The 19,576-nt window shown below is 33.7% G+C and overlaps 1 protein-coding gene and 1 long non-coding RNA gene across 3 annotated transcripts; both read left to right on the forward strand.

Moving 5' to 3' along the window:
* Nucleotides 1-1,940: 1,940 nt before the first annotated feature.
* On the forward strand, nucleotides 1,941-7,828 carry LOC143053786 (uncharacterized). The gene is made up of 3 exons (XR_012971450.1): nucleotides 1,941-2,194; nucleotides 3,063-3,176; nucleotides 7,373-7,828. It is a non-coding gene; the product is annotated as an uncharacterized LOC143053786 (long non-coding RNA).
* A 2,479-nt stretch (nucleotides 7,829-10,307) lies between these two features.
* LOC143053785 (uncharacterized) lies at nucleotides 10,308-17,718 on the forward strand. 2 transcript variants are annotated; one of them, XM_076226568.1, is made up of 4 exons: nucleotides 10,308-10,560; nucleotides 12,235-12,345; nucleotides 13,958-14,050; nucleotides 17,369-17,718. In XM_076226568.1, exons 1-4 carry the CDS (start codon nucleotides 10,527-10,529, stop codon nucleotides 17,695-17,697), a joined length of 567 nt encoding a protein of 188 aa, XP_076082683.1. In that variant the 5' UTR covers nucleotides 10,308-10,526; the 3' UTR covers nucleotides 17,698-17,718. The 2 variants fall into 2 exon arrangements, with proteins under 2 accessions (XP_076082683.1, XP_076082684.1); XM_076226569.1 differs by having other exon boundaries at nucleotides 12,238-12,345.
* The last annotated feature ends 1,858 nt before the right edge of the window (nucleotides 17,719-19,576 follow it).

The following is a 19,576-nucleotide window of genomic DNA, read 5'->3' on the forward strand; positions in this document are numbered from 1 at the left end:
GAGGACACAATGGTGTAGAGTTTTATCATTTGTGAACATACATTTTGTAACCTTAAAAAAGATTGTTTCGTTTACTAAATTTTTTTAAAACAAAATTCAAGATTGAAGAAACTCATCATATATCTTATCATCTTTCAAAAATTCTATTTTGTGAATAACTGTTTAAACCATGCATTGAGTTAATCCTTTCAATTAATATTTTAAAGTGTGCATTTCTATCTTCTGATGTTATACTACTGTTTCAGAAAAGGGAGAAGGTTTGGTACTATTAAAACGTTTAAACCCGTTGCAATTGTTTCCACCTGTTCTAAGTCAGGAATCTGATGTATAGTGGTTGTCGTCTGTTTATGTGGTTCATAAGGGTTTCTCGTTTCTCGTTTTATGTAGATGAGACCGTTGGTTTTCCCGTTTGAATGTTTTTTACACAAGTATTATGTTGTGCCCTTTATAGCTGGCTGTTTGGTGTTAGTCAAAGCTCCGTGTTGAAGGTTTTACTAGTATTCTTCAAACATGACGCTCAGTCACGGTTTTATAAAGAACGTGTATACTTATATTTAAAACATAGGTTTTAAATGTTGTGTTGGCTATTATATTATTTGTTTGTGTTGTGTTTCTGTCAAATAGTGTTGTCATTCTAGCCAATATTGCTTTACATTGTCATAAAGCGGGAGGTTGGCAACAAAATAAAAACCAATGTTCACCATGTATTTTAAAATGGCCTGTACAAAGTACAATGTTCCTGTTGTTCTTTTGAACTCCGGTATACTGCTGTTATCTCTATTTATAGATAAGTTTTAATTATCCAACACGCTGACCAGGTCAACAATTGCATCGAAGATGCAATAACGTTTGTTTTGAATCAACATTTAACTCGATGAATCATAAGTTTTGTATCAGGTATATAATTAATGCGATATTTTTTTCAGTAACTTGTGTCGACAAAAGAACAAACTGTGCCAAGTATGCTCGTTGTGGAACATGTACTGATTCTAAATAAATTCTGTATACAGTATGGGTCAAAGATTATTGTGCAAGAACCTGTTTATGTTGTAATTATATGAAACTGAGACGAGTTCGAAATGCATTACTATATTTTTTTGTATTATTACACGAAACATGCACATTTATGACGTATTTGTAAGAATGTAAATAATTTTGTAGTCTAAATTACACTTTACGGACGCCATCACGAGTTGGTTGACCGTTATGGAATAACCGCTTCACAAATGATATCGGATATGTTCCTTACGTTGTAACTACAATCCCCTTCCCTTTCATGAATGTGACCTACCGAATTAGACTATTTACCGGATTTGTTATCACATAAGCAACACGACGGGTGCCGCATGTGGAGCAGGATCTTCTTACCCTACCGGAGCACCTGAGATCACCCCTAGTTTTTTTGTGGGGTTCGTGTTGTTTATTCTTTAGTTTTCTATGTTGTGTCGTGTGTGCTGTTATTTGTTTGTCTTTTTTTATTTTTAGCCATGACGTTGTCAGTTTGTTTTAAATTGATGAGTTTGACTGTCCCTTTGGTATCTTTCGTCCGTCTTTTACACAATTCTGTAAATAAAAGTTCATTAAATTATGAAAATACGAACACAAGGTCATGAATATTAGATAATTAGCATATATATATAATTTGAAAATCTTCTCAAATCACATTATGTTGCATAATACAGGGAAAAACAGAAAAATACAAATTTTCCGTATAAAAGTGCATCGATAAAAAAAAACCTAGAACAATAGACGCAGTCATTATCACACATTCTGTTGTTAATCCCCCAAAACTTAGCATTGCAAATCAAATCGGTATCATTGGTTAAAAGTAAACAACAAAAAAAAAAGAAGAAAAACCAATACAATATTCAATTAAGTTATCGATCACAAACATGTCTAATTAGTTAATCATACTGAACAATGTGAGATTATTACAATTATTGCAATCTGTCAATTTTAGCTGGTGGTTCTTATTACACTGGAAAATATGTAGGATCAAGCGGAACTGGATCAATGACAGGAACTGTAAGTGGATCAATGACCGGAACCGGAACTGGATCAATGATAGTTACCGGAACTGGATCAATGACCGGAACCGGAACTGGATCAATGATAGTAACCGGAACTGGATCTATAACAGGAACCGGTGGAACTGTATTATTGACTGGGGGTACTGGAAAAGGAACAATCACCGGTATTGGAAAACAAATACTTTTAATTTGCTTTTGTAAGCGGAGTATAAATAGTCCCAATAAAAAAAAACAATTTAAAAAACAATAAGCGTTTCTATCTTAGTCAGGTTTTGTTAAATATAATTTCACAAAAACCTCTATATGTATAGTTCTTCAATTTTGTTTTGATTTGGACTGTAGAAAGTTATACTTTGCGATCGATCGTCACTGGTAAGTCTTATGGAGACAAAACGCGAGGCTGGCGTACCAATTGATAACCCGTGTATTTTCATTAATTCAATCAATCACCGGGTTGATGACACTGCTCCGTTGTCAGCTCTTTAGTGTATATGCCTGAATCAAATAGATGTATTCTTCAAAATTCGTAAGTTCATTGAAATATAAGATGTCATTTCATATAGGGGCAAATGGAAGGGAAACATACACGCCAACAGAAGGGACCAATGGAACCCCTTTCTAAAAATGGGACACGTTCGCGTTTGTTACTATTTTTTATTTGTTGACCTGTGTGTTGTGTGTGTTTCAACTCACGGAACAAATGGTTTGCTATAGTGTATCTTAAATACCAAAATAGTTATTGAATATGAAAATTAACCGTCTACATTATGTATACAATCGTCAGATTTTTTTTACTGCGTCTAGTTTTACTAAAATATGAAACAAAATAACTCAGTCGAAGCATCCGTTCTACATGTAGCTCTTTTCTGAATTCATTCTATTTCCTTTGATTTTTTTCTCTTGGTACATGTATGAACATATTCCAAACAGACTTATGAGTCTTGACAACTGATACACTACTATTCTTCTTATAATCGCAATTCATCTGTCTGACAAAGGCAAGTCTTTATAATTATAAACGACTTTTTTCAGTCACGTGTGTCGACAAAATACCAAACTGTTCCGAATATGGCCTTAGAGGAACATGTACTGATCCTAGATATATGGCATGGGTCAAACTAAATTGTGCAAGATTCTGTCTATGTTGTAAAAGAGGGACGAAAGATACCAAAGGGACGGTCAAACTCATAAATCTAAAACAAACTGACAACGCCATGGCTAAAAATAAAAAAGACAAACAGAAAAACAATAGTACACACGACACAACATAGAAAACTAAAGAATAAACAACACGAACCCCACCAAAAACTAGGGGTGATCTCAGGTGCTCCGGAAGGGTAAGCAGATCCTGCTCCACATGTGGCACCCGTCGTGTTGCTTATGTGATTACAAATCCGGTAAATAGTCTAATTCGGTAGGTCATATTCATGAAAGGGAAGGGGATTGTAGTTACGACGTAAGGAACATATCCGATATCATTTGTGAAACGGTTATTCCATAACGGTCAACCAACTCGTGATGGCGTCCGTAAAATTTACGAAGGGGTGATTTCAACTTCACCATTTGGAATTCTTGGTTTAATAACTTCCTTGTGAGCAGCAAACCTCTATCAAGAAAATCATGATAGGAAATGCAAGCACGGGAATATCGTATCAATTGGGAGATATATACCCCGTATGCAGGTGCTGCTGGAATGTTGCTACTTAGAAATGGAAAGTTCACAATTGGAAAGCTGAAATCATCTCTTTTGTCGTAACGTTTTGTTTTCAACCGACCTTCATTGTCAATTTCTAGATGTAAGTCAAGATATGAAGCCGACTTAACTGTATCTGTAGTTTCCTTTATCTCTAGTTCGATTGGATAGATGCGTTCCACATAGTCACCAAATTTTGAATTGTTTAGTGAAAGAACATCATCTATATAGCGGAAAGTAGAGTTAAAGGATATTGCTAACTTCTTATCTTTCTTCCTAAGAAGTTCCTGCATGAAGTCAGCCTCATAATAATAAAGAAACAAGTCGGCGAGTAGAGGGGCACAGTTTGTTCCCATTGGAATGCCGACAGTCTGTTGAAAAACACGTCCTCCGAACGTAACAAATATGTTGTCAATCAAGAAATCAAGCATCTTGATAATATCAGTTTCAGAGAATTTTTTGTTTGAATCAGAGTGATTCTTTACAAAGTAGGATTTATCCCTCCCTAAGACAAGATACTTGTATCTACGTTGGCCATTCTTTTTTATGAAGCAAAGTAATACCAACTCTTTTAATTTGTCTTTTAGTTTGGAATGTGGAATACTTGTGTACAGGGTAGAAAAGTCAAATGTTTTAATACTGTTACAAGATGAAAGAGAGTTAGATTGTATGTACTCTAAAAGATCTTTTGAATTTTTAAGTATCCACATCTGATTCACGCCACCTCTAGAATAGGCAGTTTCACAATAACTTTGAAGCCCGTCTTTGATTGCTGATAAAATAGATGTTAATAATTTCGAAAGAGGTTTCGTGGAGCCATTGGAAGACCCAGCAATATACCGTTGCTTGTAAGGACACTTATGTAGTTTAGGTATCCAATACAGTGATGGAAGATCCAGTTCTTCATCTTTGGTTGAAATTCCAAAGGAACATAGAACAGACCTATGATTATCCAGGATTTCCTCTTTGGTAAGTGTCGTGAGGGTATATGTTGAGTTTCCAAGTGAATTGTCAATACCTAATTCGTTTATCAAGCAGTTGATGTAGTGACTTTTACACACTAAAACGATGTTATTTGGGGCTTTATCTGCGGGGACAACAACATATTTGTCATGGAGGTCGGATAGGTGTTTTGCAACATTTGGGTCTTTAAAGATTGACGTAGCATGGGCATTGATAGACCCATTCAGTTTCTTAATTCTGATTTGTATCAACGACCTCACTGCCTTAATCCATTCGGAAAGAGTGTCTACGTCTTCCTTCTCGCGCTTAGCCCATTGCCTGGCATAATCCTCGACTGAATCCATCAAAATTTTAAAGTTGTATTTCCAATTGATGGATTTTGGCTCACGATATTTGGGACCTTTCGATAACACATTTCGTAGAGAAGTGTTATTAACAATGTTAAGGTCACCGGTTATAACGTGGCCAGCAGGATTATATGTGAATTTGGAACTAGCACAAGTGCAATCAGGAGGTTTAGACTTGAAGTCGTCAATATCGAGATCCTGCAAAACGCGTTTGTAATTGAAAATTTTAGTTGCAATAGGTTTGGTATAGGTATAAGAAATTATTGGTACAGACTGGTCTTTGAAATAAGGAGGTATTTTCGATTGCACTAATTTATGATGAAGGATATTGCCTAGGTTGACGCCATCGAGACCTTTGTTGGCAAAGGACAGATTAAGAAAAGATCTTTTCTCTTTTTCATCTTTTCCAATGCGAACTGGCCTGAAAAGTCTGTGACTTGCAATATCCGAAATTATAGCTTCAAGTTTGTATTGGTTTGAATGAGGGTTTGTAACAGTGGATTCCAAACATAAATTAAACAGAGAATGAAGTTTTGAAAGGGGTAATGAATAAAGTTTCGTGCGAATGTGATGAATACCTAACGGCTTTTGTATGAATGGCAGCAAGTCATTAATAGAGACATCATGCAGAGAAGGTGATGTATAATGACGATGACCATGACTGCGTCTACGTCGAGGAGTCGAGTTGAAAATATTCATCACATTCACCGAGTTACACGAAGGACTAGATAGAATACCTATACCATCAATTTTGTCATTGCAGCCATAAGGTGTTGCAGTTCCCAATTGTCTAATCCAATAGTCTTCTTTTTGTCTACGGAGAGTCGTTGAAAGATTAGGATTGTTAGAGCTATGGTATATCTTTTCGATAATGCGAACTGTCATAGAAACGATGGAATGATCGGGCTGATTGAAATGCTGGTATAGAATGTCGTTAGCATTAAGGTTAATGTCTGATCTATGACCGCACATACGTTTGTTAAGCCTTCCTTTCGTTTCACCGACGTATACCAATCCGCAAAGGTTGCACTCTAATCCGTAGACGACATTTATCGATTTACAATTCAGATCATCGTAACTTCTGGTAAAATATGACTTCTTGGTCAAATTGCTAGTGAATTCAGCATCTGTAATTAAAATAGCACAAGTTTTGCAGCCTTTAGTCTCACATTTTGAAATGCGACAGTGTTGTACTGTGTCATCAAACACCAAAATGTCTTTAAGGAGAACTGAACATGGCTGTATATGTGTAATATTGCTATTGTCACTAGGACGATGATCTGAATGAGTCGTGTTTGAGATATTTGTCATGTCTGGTGATGAGGGGACACCTGCCGTATCAGACGACACCGTGTCCATGGTGACGTCTGCTTCGGACCTTTTTATACTGGGCGACGTCCGAGCCAGTTTCCTGTTTAATCTTCGTAAGTTCATGCAATTGTAGTTTTGCTACTGGGCGGATGATGTCCTCGGGGACAAAATGTCCACCAGCAGAGACATCGACCCAGTGGTAATAAAAGAGGGACGAAAGATACCAAAGGGACGGTCAAACTCATAAATCTAAAACAAACTGACAACGCCATGGCTAAAAATAAAAAAGACAAACAGAAAAACAATAGTACACACGACACAACATAGAAAACTAAAGAATAAACAACACGAACCCCACCAAAAACTAGGGGTGATCTCAGGTGCTCCGGAAGGGTAAGCAGATCCTGCTCCACAGTATTCATCTCTCGGAAAAGTTGGCAGTAGATAGCCATGTCAACCTTGTAGACCTGCGTTACATGTATAATTACACGAAACATTTAGAAAATTGGCAATTAATATGACTTATTTGTAAATATCTAAAACAAGATCAAGTATCAAGTAAATTAGTAGCTAACATTTTGCTTGTGTTGTAAGTTCAATCAGAAAACTCACAACAGATAATCAACATCTGTGCACCTTGAGAATATTGTAAAATCTTAGCAAATTCCTTTTGCTAACTATACACTTTGCCCAACAAATTATTGCAAAACAGAATCGTACATTGTATTTGCTTTCAAGGACTAATGATATTTGGATAAATTCACAATCATTTTTTGGTTTATTGTAGCCTTATTTACAATGTAACAACACTTAAAATTAAGAATTATTATTTTAATTGATACGATTTCAATTCAGTTGTGTTGCACAGGACAACAATTTACTAATATGTGTATATATATTGACAAAATTTTAGCAATTATAAAGTTGTTTCTTGTGTGTGTACATACTATGCAAATAAAATATATACCTAAATTTTGATGAAAATCAAAGAAAAGCCTTATTGACCCCTACTTCTTTGTAAATTGTAGCCGGTGGATCTTATTACACTGGCAGGTATGTAGGCCAAAGTGGATCTGGAACCATAACAGGAACTGGTGGATCCGTAACAACGTCCGGTATTGACTTTTTTACTTGCTTTTTATTGAATCCAAAATATCAATGTATAGACATTCAATAAGAACAAAACTTACCTACAACAAAAACGTCACACACAGTCTGAGAAAAGCATGACCTTGTATAATGCCATGCTGTACGAACATAGTATTGCATAGTGGGGCAAATACATAATGTCAATCCTAAAATCTATGATAAATTTATTTACATACTGTGGATTCATTACTTGACAGTAAATACAAATATTCATGAGTTTCGTTGGGACAGGCGAACCACAAAGGAGTAGGTCCAGTAAGACCCCTTTTTGGCCCCAAAATATAACAGTTGTATAAAATTGTTAAAATGTTAACTTTTAGTTATTTATAGGCTAGTTAAATGCTTCAGCTGCATAAATATGGGCTGGTTTTGACAATACAATGCACATATATCGGGTACTAGCACCATTAAGTCATATTACTGAAATCTTCACAATTCTAGCATTTTAGTTAAATTCTAGACGATTTCTGTGCAAAACGAAAGTGCCCGCATTCGTGTTCATCCTTAATATTGAAATGTAAGTTGTATTTGATGATAATACATAACATATATAAAGGTTGAGGATGAACAAAAAATCTTTCGTCAGATGAACCTGAAATTTGAGGCCAAAATCGGTCCTTACCGGACCTACTCCTTTAAAATTTCAATGTATGACTAAAATTCTATAGGTTTTGTGTTCAGATTTTGCAAAACCACGGAATGATATATCCACGAAAATACAAAGAATTGAAATAGGTAACAACGAAATTAATAAATCAACAGTATCAAGTAGGATTAAGTCAATCAAAACAAAATGTATATTGTATCGTATCCATAAGATAATAATACAAAACCCACTTGGGTGGTTATTTGATAACCTTTAAAGATCATATGTAGCGTATCTAAATTAACGGGCTTTACAAAAAAACAAATAATAAATGAGGGGCGAAAAATACCAGAAGGACATTCAAAGTCATAGATCGATAATAAACTGACAACTTCATGGCTAAAAAATAAAAAGACAAAATAATATTTCATATGCCGTTTTACTTGCAATACGACTCTCACAAGTAAAGCTCAACTCTAAACATCAGTATTGTATCTATAAAATAATTTATAAAAATTCAAATCGCACGTACATACAGTACTACCGGTGACATTATCTTACTAATGGTGGTCCTAAAAAATATGAATCACTATGATGGCTCTATATGTTCATCACTATACCCCTGTTGCTTATTTAAAAGATAAAACTTTACTGTGATTATGACAAGAAATTCAAATATAAAATCAAATAATAAAACAAGTTGAACATAAAAGCTTAATAAACCAAAAATGTCTCCTTATTGTCTGTCTTACCTTTTGAATAATTTTATCAATTTAAGTTAATTTTTTGATGTATTTCTTGGCAAGTGAAGAATAAATGAATATCATCTTCTAATGTAATGCAAACTTTCAGAATGCCTGCCTTTTCTATTGAAAAGGTGTTCTCAAATTATTTTTCTAAAATCAAAATTGTTTATACTTAGATAAACTGATCTGCATTCAACATTGATTGATAAACAAATCAAATGTTAAAGATTATCTTCAGGACTTATTCCTAATAACATTTAGGCAATTCATTATTTCTCTATTGAATATATATATATTAAAGATATTCATTACAGCAAAATTTGATAGTATTTGTATTGTCAACTAAGCATTTTTTACTTCAATTGTGACAAAATAAAAACCAAAACAAACATTATAATGCAAAGAATAACAATTTTATTCATGCTATAAGAAATCAAGGAAATAATTATTAGGTTTCTGCCCTCAGTTCTAATTACTAAGTTATAAAGGAGCAAATATTGTAAACATGTTCTATGTTTTAGAAGTTTATAGCTTTTAAAAAAAAACCGTTTTGCTCTTGGGTAAGAGACATTATTATGAAAAGCTAATTTAAAGTAAACAATTTTCAAAAAGATTATCTCTTAGTTGTTTTGTTAATTTTACAATCAAATAGGAAGTGTTCTTCATCATTCAGTAAATGGTTAAAAAAGAACACAATTGCAAGATACCATCATCAATTTGTTGATGGTTTGCTGTATTAGCATGATTAGATCTTAATTAAAAACCAAAATGGTTTTTGCAGTAGCTTGCATCGATAAACAAGGTAAATGTACCGAGTATGCACGTGAAGGTACATGTACTGATACCAGATATACAGGATGGGTCAAAAATAATTGTGCAAGAACGTGCTTATGTTGTGAGTATGTGAAACAGGAACAAGTTGAAAATGAATAGAGGTTATGTTATTTTATGATTATTAATCTAATTTGTAAAAAAACGGAAAAAAGGAAATCCATACCAGAAGTTTATATATTTGCATCTCGAGATTAACTTTTTATCTAGCGAAGTCCCCACTGACATTGGAAATTCATGGAACAAAAATCAATAACACTTAAGAAAAGTAAAAAAAAAAATCAAAATCAAAAGATATTTATTAGTACAGTTCACATAGTCTTAAGGATGGTCGCTTGTCATGTTTTGGGATTTTTGTCAGATTTTCTGGAATACTCTGTTTTTTATCCATTTGAATGCCTAAAACAAATTTTCCATTGACCCAATTTTTCTTTTTATAAATCTTTTTTATGCATAGTTATAAGCCATCTGTAAAAGTCTTTGTTATTTTTTAATAGTTTTTAAGAACTACAACTTGTCAAACATAAAGCTATGAAAAGTCAAGAGAGAACATTTTACCGCCGAAATTTCAATGGCTAATATCTCGAAAACAAGCACATTGACCTATATATATATATATATATATATTGGATATATATATATATATATATATTGGCTTCTTTGGTTCCTTTATTAAACCCTCTATGGATTCGTTGGTTCCTTTATTAAACCTCTATCACTATACTAGTATTATGAAACGTTTGTTACTTTGAAACTGAGTAGAGAACTTCCTTAGCAATATGAATGTATAGCAAATGTGGCAATTTATAAATTTTAGCTTGTGGATCTTATTACACTGGCAGGTATGTAGGATCAAGTGGAACTGGAACAATGACAGGAACCGGTGGATCTGGAACAATAACTGGTATTGACTTTTTATTGAATCCTAAATATCAATTAAATTGAGAATGGAAATAGGGAATGTGCCAAAGACACAACAACCCGACCATAGAGCAGACAACAGCAGAAGGTCACCAACAGGTCTTCAATGCAACGAGAAATTCCCGCACCCGGAAGCGTTCCTCAGCTGGCCCCTAAACAAACATACACTAGTTCTGTGATAATGAACGCCATACTAAACTCCAAATACACAAGAAACTAAAAGTTAAAATAATACAGACTAATAAAGGCCAGAGGCTCCTGACTTGGGACAGGCGCAAAAATGCGGCGGGGTTAAACATGTTTGTGAGATCTCAACCCTCCCCTATACCTCTAGCCAATGCAGAAAAGTAAACAAGAGAAGTCAGAATCTGATGTCAGAAGATGTAACCAATGTAGACATTCAATCAGTACATATCTAACAGATCTACAAGAATACGTCACACAGTTTGAGAAAACCATGACCTTGTAACCATTCATTGTTTCGAAATATAAATTTTATTTGTATAAGGCTAAGTAACAGGTAGAAAGCGCGGCTTTGCCCAGCATTTGTATCCAATTACGAGCACAAATAAAAATTTATGTTTCGAGACAATGCATGGCTATTCTTCATATACTGCTACAACTGTTTCAAATGAAATATTAAGGGTAAAAACCATCATTTTTTTTCATTTTGAGCGGACAACGTAAAATTTCCACGAACCTGTATGTTTTATTGACGTCATAAATAACATACGACGGAAAAACATTGGCAACGTCATAAACAAGGCGATATATGCGGTCAGTGACTATATCACATTTGAATATACGGTCGATGCAATGTTACTACGCAAGTAGCAGGGCTGCAGTATAAAATCATGATAAACATACATTTTATTGACAGTGTCGGATAATAGATTTATTAAGCGACACTGGAACACGAAAGGCGCGTCTCGCGGAAATACAAAATGTTAATCCTAGTATCTTTGATGAGCTTATTTACATAACGTATGATTAATTACTATTTGTTGGATACCAATTTCCATGGGCTTCGTTGTTTAATATGTTACAGAGTTCCTACAGACTTTGTGTGCATATATTGCAAAACCACGAAATTATATAAAAACTAATAATTAATAAAATTTGGTACCCACGAAAAATAAATGAATTATCATGCAGTATCTATTAAGGATTTAGTCGGTTAAAAACAAAACGTATTCTGGTATCAATAAAATAACATTCGAAAACTCATTAGGATTGTTAAATGATAGTCTTAACAAACATGACAAAATATAAAACAACACGTTTAATAATTTATTGCGTCCGAAGCGCTTTTCTGGATTTACCTTCATCAGGAACGCTCAAAGCCAAACATTTGAAATCCGAAGATGTATAAGTACCGAAAATATATGCATATCAAAAGATTTAAGAAGTTCACATTGATCGTATTTAAATTAACGGGCTCCCTAAAAGAAATTTTATTATATATATATATATATATATATATATATATATATATATATATATATATATATATATATATATATATATATATATATATATAGTTTTTCTCTTGTTATGCATATATTCCATACAGATATACGAGTCTAGATAATTGATAAACTACTGTTGTTCTCATAGTCGCTATTTATTCATCTGACGATGGCAACCCTTTTCGCAGTAGGCTGCGTTGATAAAAGAGGCGACTGTGCCAGTTATGCAATTCAGACATGTACTAATCCGAAATATACAGAATGGGTCAAAGATAATTGTGCAAGAACGTGCTTATGTTGTAAGTAATGTGAAACTAGAACAGGATAAAAATAGACAGAAGTTATGTCATGGTGATTTGTGATAGTGAATCTGATTTGTAAAAATAAAAAAAATAAAAAAATCACAGCATATCAATATAAAAGAGAGGCGTAAGATACCAGAGGATATTCAATCTCATAGATCGAAAAAAAAATGCTAACTCTATGGCTAAAAACGAAAACGACGAACAGAAGTACACAAGGCACAACATACACAAATGGTTCACAAGACACAAGATAGAAAACTAAAGACTAAGCAACACGAACCACACCAAAAAACTTGGGATTATTTCCGGAAGGGTAAACAGATAGTGCTCCACATGTGGCACCTGTCATGTTGCTCATGTTATCACAAACCCGACAAACAGACTTATTTGGTAGGTTTTAATCGTGAAAAGGGTACGGAATATATCCGACATTTTCAGTGAAACGGATATTCCGTAACGTTCAACTTTCTCGTGATGGCGTCTGCAAAATTTACAAAAGGATGATTTTAACGTTAGAAATTTAGTTTAAACAAGAATACTTTTTTCTTTCTTACTGTCTGATTAGTTTTCTTTTTAGGTTTTCATGAATGACCGATTTTTTTAGGACACATTTCTCTCTTATAGTACACAAATAAAAATAAATCAATGTACATTAGAATAAGTCTAGAACTTTTTAATCCTGGTACCTTTGATAACTATTTTCAACATAAGACTGTATAGCAAACACTATTTTCCTTTAAAGTGATAAAGATATTGTCCAGCATTCAGCTTAGTAGTCTTTAATGTATGGTATTTAAAAAATGACGAATATTTGTTTTAATGATAGTTCATGTTTTTTTTTTTTTTTTTTTTTTTTTTTTTTGTATTTTATAAAGTCATAATTTGTACAATTTAAAGAAAGAAATGAGTAAATGCATTTTGGTTTGGAAAAAAAAATCAATATCCATTTTATTTTTAATCATATTTATGTATAGTGGATTGGAAAACAAGTTACTTCAACATATATTAATCCCTTTCATCTTTTCGTGTACGAGTGCTGCCTTGTAGCGGCATTAGCCTGCTTTTTATTTTATTTTGAAAATTTTGTGAACATCCTTTTTCATAGGTTCAACTGTCTCATATTACCTCAAATACACAACAAAATCAACAAAATCATCCAGCTGATGAGTTAAGCCTTTTTCAACTGATTTTTATAGTTCGTTCTTATGTTGTAATGTTATACCACTGTCCCAAGTTAGTGGGAGGGTAAGGATCCCGTTAACATGTTTAACCCCGCCACATTATTTATGTATGTGCCTGTCCCAAGTCAGGAGCCTGTAATTCAGTGGTTGTCGTTTGTTTATGTGTTACATATTTGTTTTTCGTTCATTTTTTTTTACATAAATAAGGCCGTTAGTTTTCTCGTTTGAATTGTTTTACATTGTCTTATCGGGGCCTTTTATAGCTGACTATGCGGTATTGGCTTTGCTCATTGTTGAAGGCCGTACGGTGACCTATAGTTAATGTCTGTGTCATTTTGGTCTTTTGTGGATAGTTGTCTCATTGGCAATCATACAACATCTTCTTTTTTATATTAACTACTATTATTCAAATTTGTAAATTTTAGCTGGTGGATCTTATTACACTGAAAGGTATGTAGGACCAAGTGGATCTGGAACCGGAACAATAGCTGGGAGCAATGTACAAGTTACAATAACTGGTACTGAAAATAAGTTGTTATATATATTTACCTTTCGATACATACCTATTAGAACTAGAGGCTCTAAAGAGCCTGTGTCGCTCACCTTGGTCTATGTGACTATTAAACAAAGGAAGCAGATGGATTCATGATAAAATTGTGTTTTGGTGATGGTTATGCGTTTGTACATCTTACTTTACTGAAAATTCTTGCTGCTTACAATTATCTCTATCTATAATGAACTTGGCTCAGTAGTTTCAGTGGAAAATGTTAGTAAAATTTACATATTTTATGAAAATTGTTTAAAAATGGCTATAAAGGACAATAACTCCTTAGGGGGTCAATTGACCAATTTGGTCATGTTGACTTAATTTTAGGTCTTACTTTGTTGTACATAATTGCTGTTTACAGTTTATCTCTATCTATAAAAATATTCAAGATATATAATAACAAAAACAGCAAAATTTCCTTAAAATTACCAATTCAGGGGCAGAAACCCAACAACGGGTTGTCCGATTCATCTGAAAATTTCAAGATAGATAGATCTTGGCCTGATAAACAATTTTAATCAATGTCAGATTTGCTCTAAATACTTTGGTTTTTCAGTTATAAGCCAAAAACTGCATTTTGCCCCAATGTTCTATTTTAGCCATGGCGGCCATCTTGGTTGTTTGGCCGGGTCACGGGACACATTTTTAAAACTAGATATCCAAAAGATGATTGTGGCCAAGTTTGGATTAATTTGGCCGAGTAGTTTCAGAGGAGAAGTTTTTATAAAAGATTACTATGATTTACGAAAAATGGTTAAAAATTTACTATAAAGGACAATAACTCCTAAAGGAGTCAACTGACCATTTCGATTATGTTGACTTGTTTGTAAATCTTACTTTGCTGAACATTATTGCAGTTTACAGTTTATCTCTATCTATAATAATATTCAAAATAACAACCATAACAGCAAAATTTCCTTAAAATTACCAATTCAAGAGCAGCAACCCAACTACAGGTTGTCCGATTCATCTGAAAATTTCAGGGCAGATAGATCTTGACCTGATAAACAATTTTATCCATGTCAGATTTGCTCTAAATGCTTTGGTTTTTGAGTTATAAGCCAAAAACTGCATTTTACCCCTATGTTCTATTTTTAGCCATGGCGGCCTTCTTGGTTGGTCGGTCGGGTCACCGGACACATTTTTTAAACAAGATACCCCTATAATGATTGTGGCCAAGTTTGGTTTAATTTTACCCAGTAGTTTCAGAGGAGAAGATGTTTGTAAAAGTTTACAGACGACGACGACGACGACGGACGACGGACGCAAAGTGATGAGAAAAGCTCACATGGCCCTTCGGCCCAGGTGAGCTAAAAATGAATTGCTTCTTTTGTAAATTATTCATTCACACAAGGCTGAAATGTTAGTACTCCGTATGTGCGTTTAGTCTACATATTTATGGGTTTTGAAAACCGTATGCACATTTTTAAATTAAGCTCTTTTACTTCACAATGAAATCACTGAAAGAAGCAATCAATACTTATTATAACATGTTTTTGCGTTGATTATGAACACCGGTTACAATCAAGTTTTTCCAACGTAGTCGTTATAGTTTCGGTTGGGCTATGGTTTTTTTTTTAAATCAAATGGTTGCTGCCTTAAGTGTATATATCAAATGGCATTGATATGTTTTATTTCTGTAAATTTACGGTTATACAAACTGTTTAAATTTTCGAACACTGACGTCTTCTTCTAATAGACATAGGGTGTGTTTGGATATACGCCTGAGGCATCCTATGGTTACCAATAGGTACCTATGGTTTGATATTTTGTGTATAAAATATCAAACCATAGGTACCTATGGGTAACTATAGGCCGCCTCAGGCGTATATCCAAACACCCCCTTCAGACTGACATAGCAGTGATTGGCACAAACCGTATATATTGGTTTTCAGTGCTGATATTACCAATGTTATTTCAACTGATTGGGCGGAGCTAACGTTTTAATTTGCATAAGGACAGTCTATTTGAAGATGTGTGTGATAATGATGATTGCCGTTATAATTATAAATGATTTTTAATCACCTATCAGTGTCATCAAAGGAATTTACAAAAGTATGACTGGACACTTCATTGATGAGTTTATTCTAAAAACACCTACCTATAGATGGACTCGTTTATTATGAGCGAACCGGTTAAACTCCGCTCAGTCAAGTGAAATAAATTTAGTAATATATATGTAGACTAAACGCACGAATGGAGTACTAACCTTTCAAATTAGTACAAATGTAGTATTAATGAATAGTTTCTGAAGATTAAATATTAAAAGACGCAAAAGTTGCAAAACTAACATTTAAAATCATAAGTAAAAATAGATAATAACCCCATGGTTAAAGATATGAACATATTAAACGGAAGCTGGGTACACATACTGCTCCGTACGTGGCCTCTGTTATGTTGCTCATGTGAGTACAAACACGGTAATAATTTTAATTCAAAGGAAGGTGGAACGGAATTACTGTTAGGATAATGAAAGCATATCCGTTGTCATAAACAAATTTGTGATGGTGTCTGTAAAAATTACTAAGGGATGATATAGTTCATTGAACATCTTTTTAAAAGCATGCATTAGTATTCGTGATTTAGGGCGGTAAAACGTATGTTTGAATTAACATTAGTCACATGTTTAACACGCGCTGTAACATATGTCAAATGTGCGTTCTATTCCAGCATTACGTGGCTAATCTTGCACATATATAGATATAGGGAGATGTGATGTGAGAACCAATGAGACAACTCTCCATCGAAGTAACAATTTATAAAAGTAAACGATTATAGGTCAAGGTACAGCCCCAGGTACTGCCTTCAACACGGAGCTCTTCCAAAAATGTCTTCTTTGGGTCCGTCTTATAGATGATGGTTCATCCGTACGTTGTTATTCTTTATATGTACACAGTTCGAGAATCTACTTGTCCTCAAGTAATGCAAATACTGACATCAACCTTTTTCCCGTGAATCTATGTTAATAGGGTTTTTTGCAAAAAAATCCCGATGAATGTGGCTTCGCTGTTTCGACTTGCACACGGAAACGCATATTCTGACATAATTCCTTCATTGATAAACTAGTAACACGTAAAATATTTGACAAAAAAAGTGCCACAAAGATCCTCTCTAAACCTGTTTGACAAATTTTGCATTAAGCATTGTGCTAGTCGATCCTTTCTAGTTCTGTCTCCAAAAATAAGAAATACTGAGGAGGTGTTGTTCCCTTTACCAATTTAAAAAAGAAATCAATCAATTATACATGAACAAAAATATACCCTGTTATAATAACAATGTATCATTTCAGCAATAACTACCCCAGTTTCAAAGAAGACTACTACATCAAGTAAAACAACTCCTTCAACAATGGGAATATCTGCTTCAACAATTAGAAAAGCTACTTCAACAGTAGGAACAACTGCTTCAACGATTGGAACAACTACTTCAACAGTGGGAACAACTGCTTCAACAATTGGAACAACTATTTCAACGATGGGAACAACTACTTCAACAATTAATGGAATAACTGCTAAAAAACAACCCTGCTTGGATGATCCACGTCTTGCATGCGATATATCTGTATGCAATACTGACTTAAAAATATTTTGTCAGCTTACATGTAATAGATGTCCGTGATGTACTCATGCATGTGTTAATATTAAATAACGTATAGTTTTAGTTTATACGAGTTTATATGTCACCTTATACAATATCATCTTAGGCGCTTAGGCATTTGATACCGATACCTTTTTTTTTTGGTTGATTAAAATATTCAATTTTTTATATCTATAATATAATCTATCAATTTTGTGCATGTTTCACCTAGTTTCGAGTGATTTGAACGACTCAGAGAAAATTTTACAACCCATCATAAGAAACAAAAAGGGAACTAATTCGATGCAATTTTTCTGCTATCTATAAATAAAGAAATTGACCTTCCTGGATTCCCGAACTTAATCCTTGCCGTTAGATCGCTGACATCGTTTATATTTATCAAATTTGTATTGTTTGTCACATTTTTAGTCCATCTCCAGCATATAATAAAAAGGTTTTAACTATTTTGACTACTTTCAAATTTACGTGCCCGAAAGTTGACTGTTTTTCCCGAACTTTTTTGAAACATCTATATTGTAATATAGTTTGAGATACTGATTTAGAATTCTACCCTCCCAGACAAAACCGGGATCTTTCCGGATTGTGATGTGGTACGAGTTTTTTATTCTTTGTTTCATATGTTGTGGTTTACAAGCTATTGTACATGTTGTATTTGCGTGTTTTTTGGGTATTTTTTGTAGTTTTTTTTGTGGCCATAATATTTCTGTATAATAAGAATAAGGTTGTATAGTTATATATGAGAATAATAACCATCAACATTCAATGAAACATATATAAGCAATTATAGGCAACATTATGGCCCTCAACAATGAGAAAACCCCATACGGTATGGTCGGCTATAAACGACCCAACATAAAAAAAAAATTGAAACGATTCATTTGTGAAAATTTACAGCCTAATGTTTTACAAGAAAATGCACAAGAAACAAAAATGACAAACACGAACCAACGACAACCACTTTATTACATGCTCAATACTGGGGATAGACACATTGTTTGTTTGTTTTCGACTTATGTCTTAATTATTTTAGATATTATAAAAAAGATTCGTTTGCTCTATATTTAAAAAAAACCCAAATCAAATGCTTGTTTTATATTTTATGTGCGATGTATAAGTGTTTACTTGAACACATTTTGCGGTAGCGCGTCAGACTAAACATGTGGGCACAATCGCATACAATAAACAATTCAAGTTTTACAGTTTAAAATACAAACAAAATTCCATCAATGTTTTAAAATTACATGATATCCTATAATTACAACATTATGTCAAGTTTTCTGTTTTTGTTCTAGAGTTGTTATGTCTTTTTAATCAGGATCACGTGTAGTCATAAATATTGAATTTCAAGGAGGAATTAAATGTAATTGGGGGTTGCCTGGCGATTGTCATCGTAGAAAAGTACGAATTATAATTATCATTATTAAAGTGGCTGGCCTTCATTATAAATACATTTGATCTAATAAAAGGAAAGCAAAAATTCCGTTATAATGACTGTCAACAAAGTGACAGGGTTAGCGCTATAAAACCAGGTTTAATCCACCATTTTCTACATTTGAAAAGTACCAAGTCAGGAATATGACAGTTCTTGTCCATTCTTTTTTGATGCGTTTTGTTATTTGATTTTGCGATGTGATTATGGACTTTCCGAATTGATTTTCCTCAAGTTCTGTATTTTTGTGATTTTACTTTTTTGGGACAAGAAAAAGAAACCTAAAGACATTGACATTAACATTAACAGAAAAGGGAAGTGTGAAAGATACCAGAGGGACAGTCAAACTCATAGATCGGAAATAAACTGACAACGCCAAGGCATAACAAATGAAGACAAACGAACACATAATAGTACAAGAAACACAACATAGAGAACTAAAGACTATGCAACACGAACCCAACTGAAAAT

The sequence above is a fragment of the Mytilus galloprovincialis genome, chromosome 12 (assembly GCF_965363235.1).
Source record: "Mytilus galloprovincialis chromosome 12, xbMytGall1.hap1.1, whole genome shotgun sequence".
NCBI lineage: Eukaryota > Metazoa > Mollusca > Bivalvia > Mytilida > Mytilidae > Mytilus > Mytilus galloprovincialis.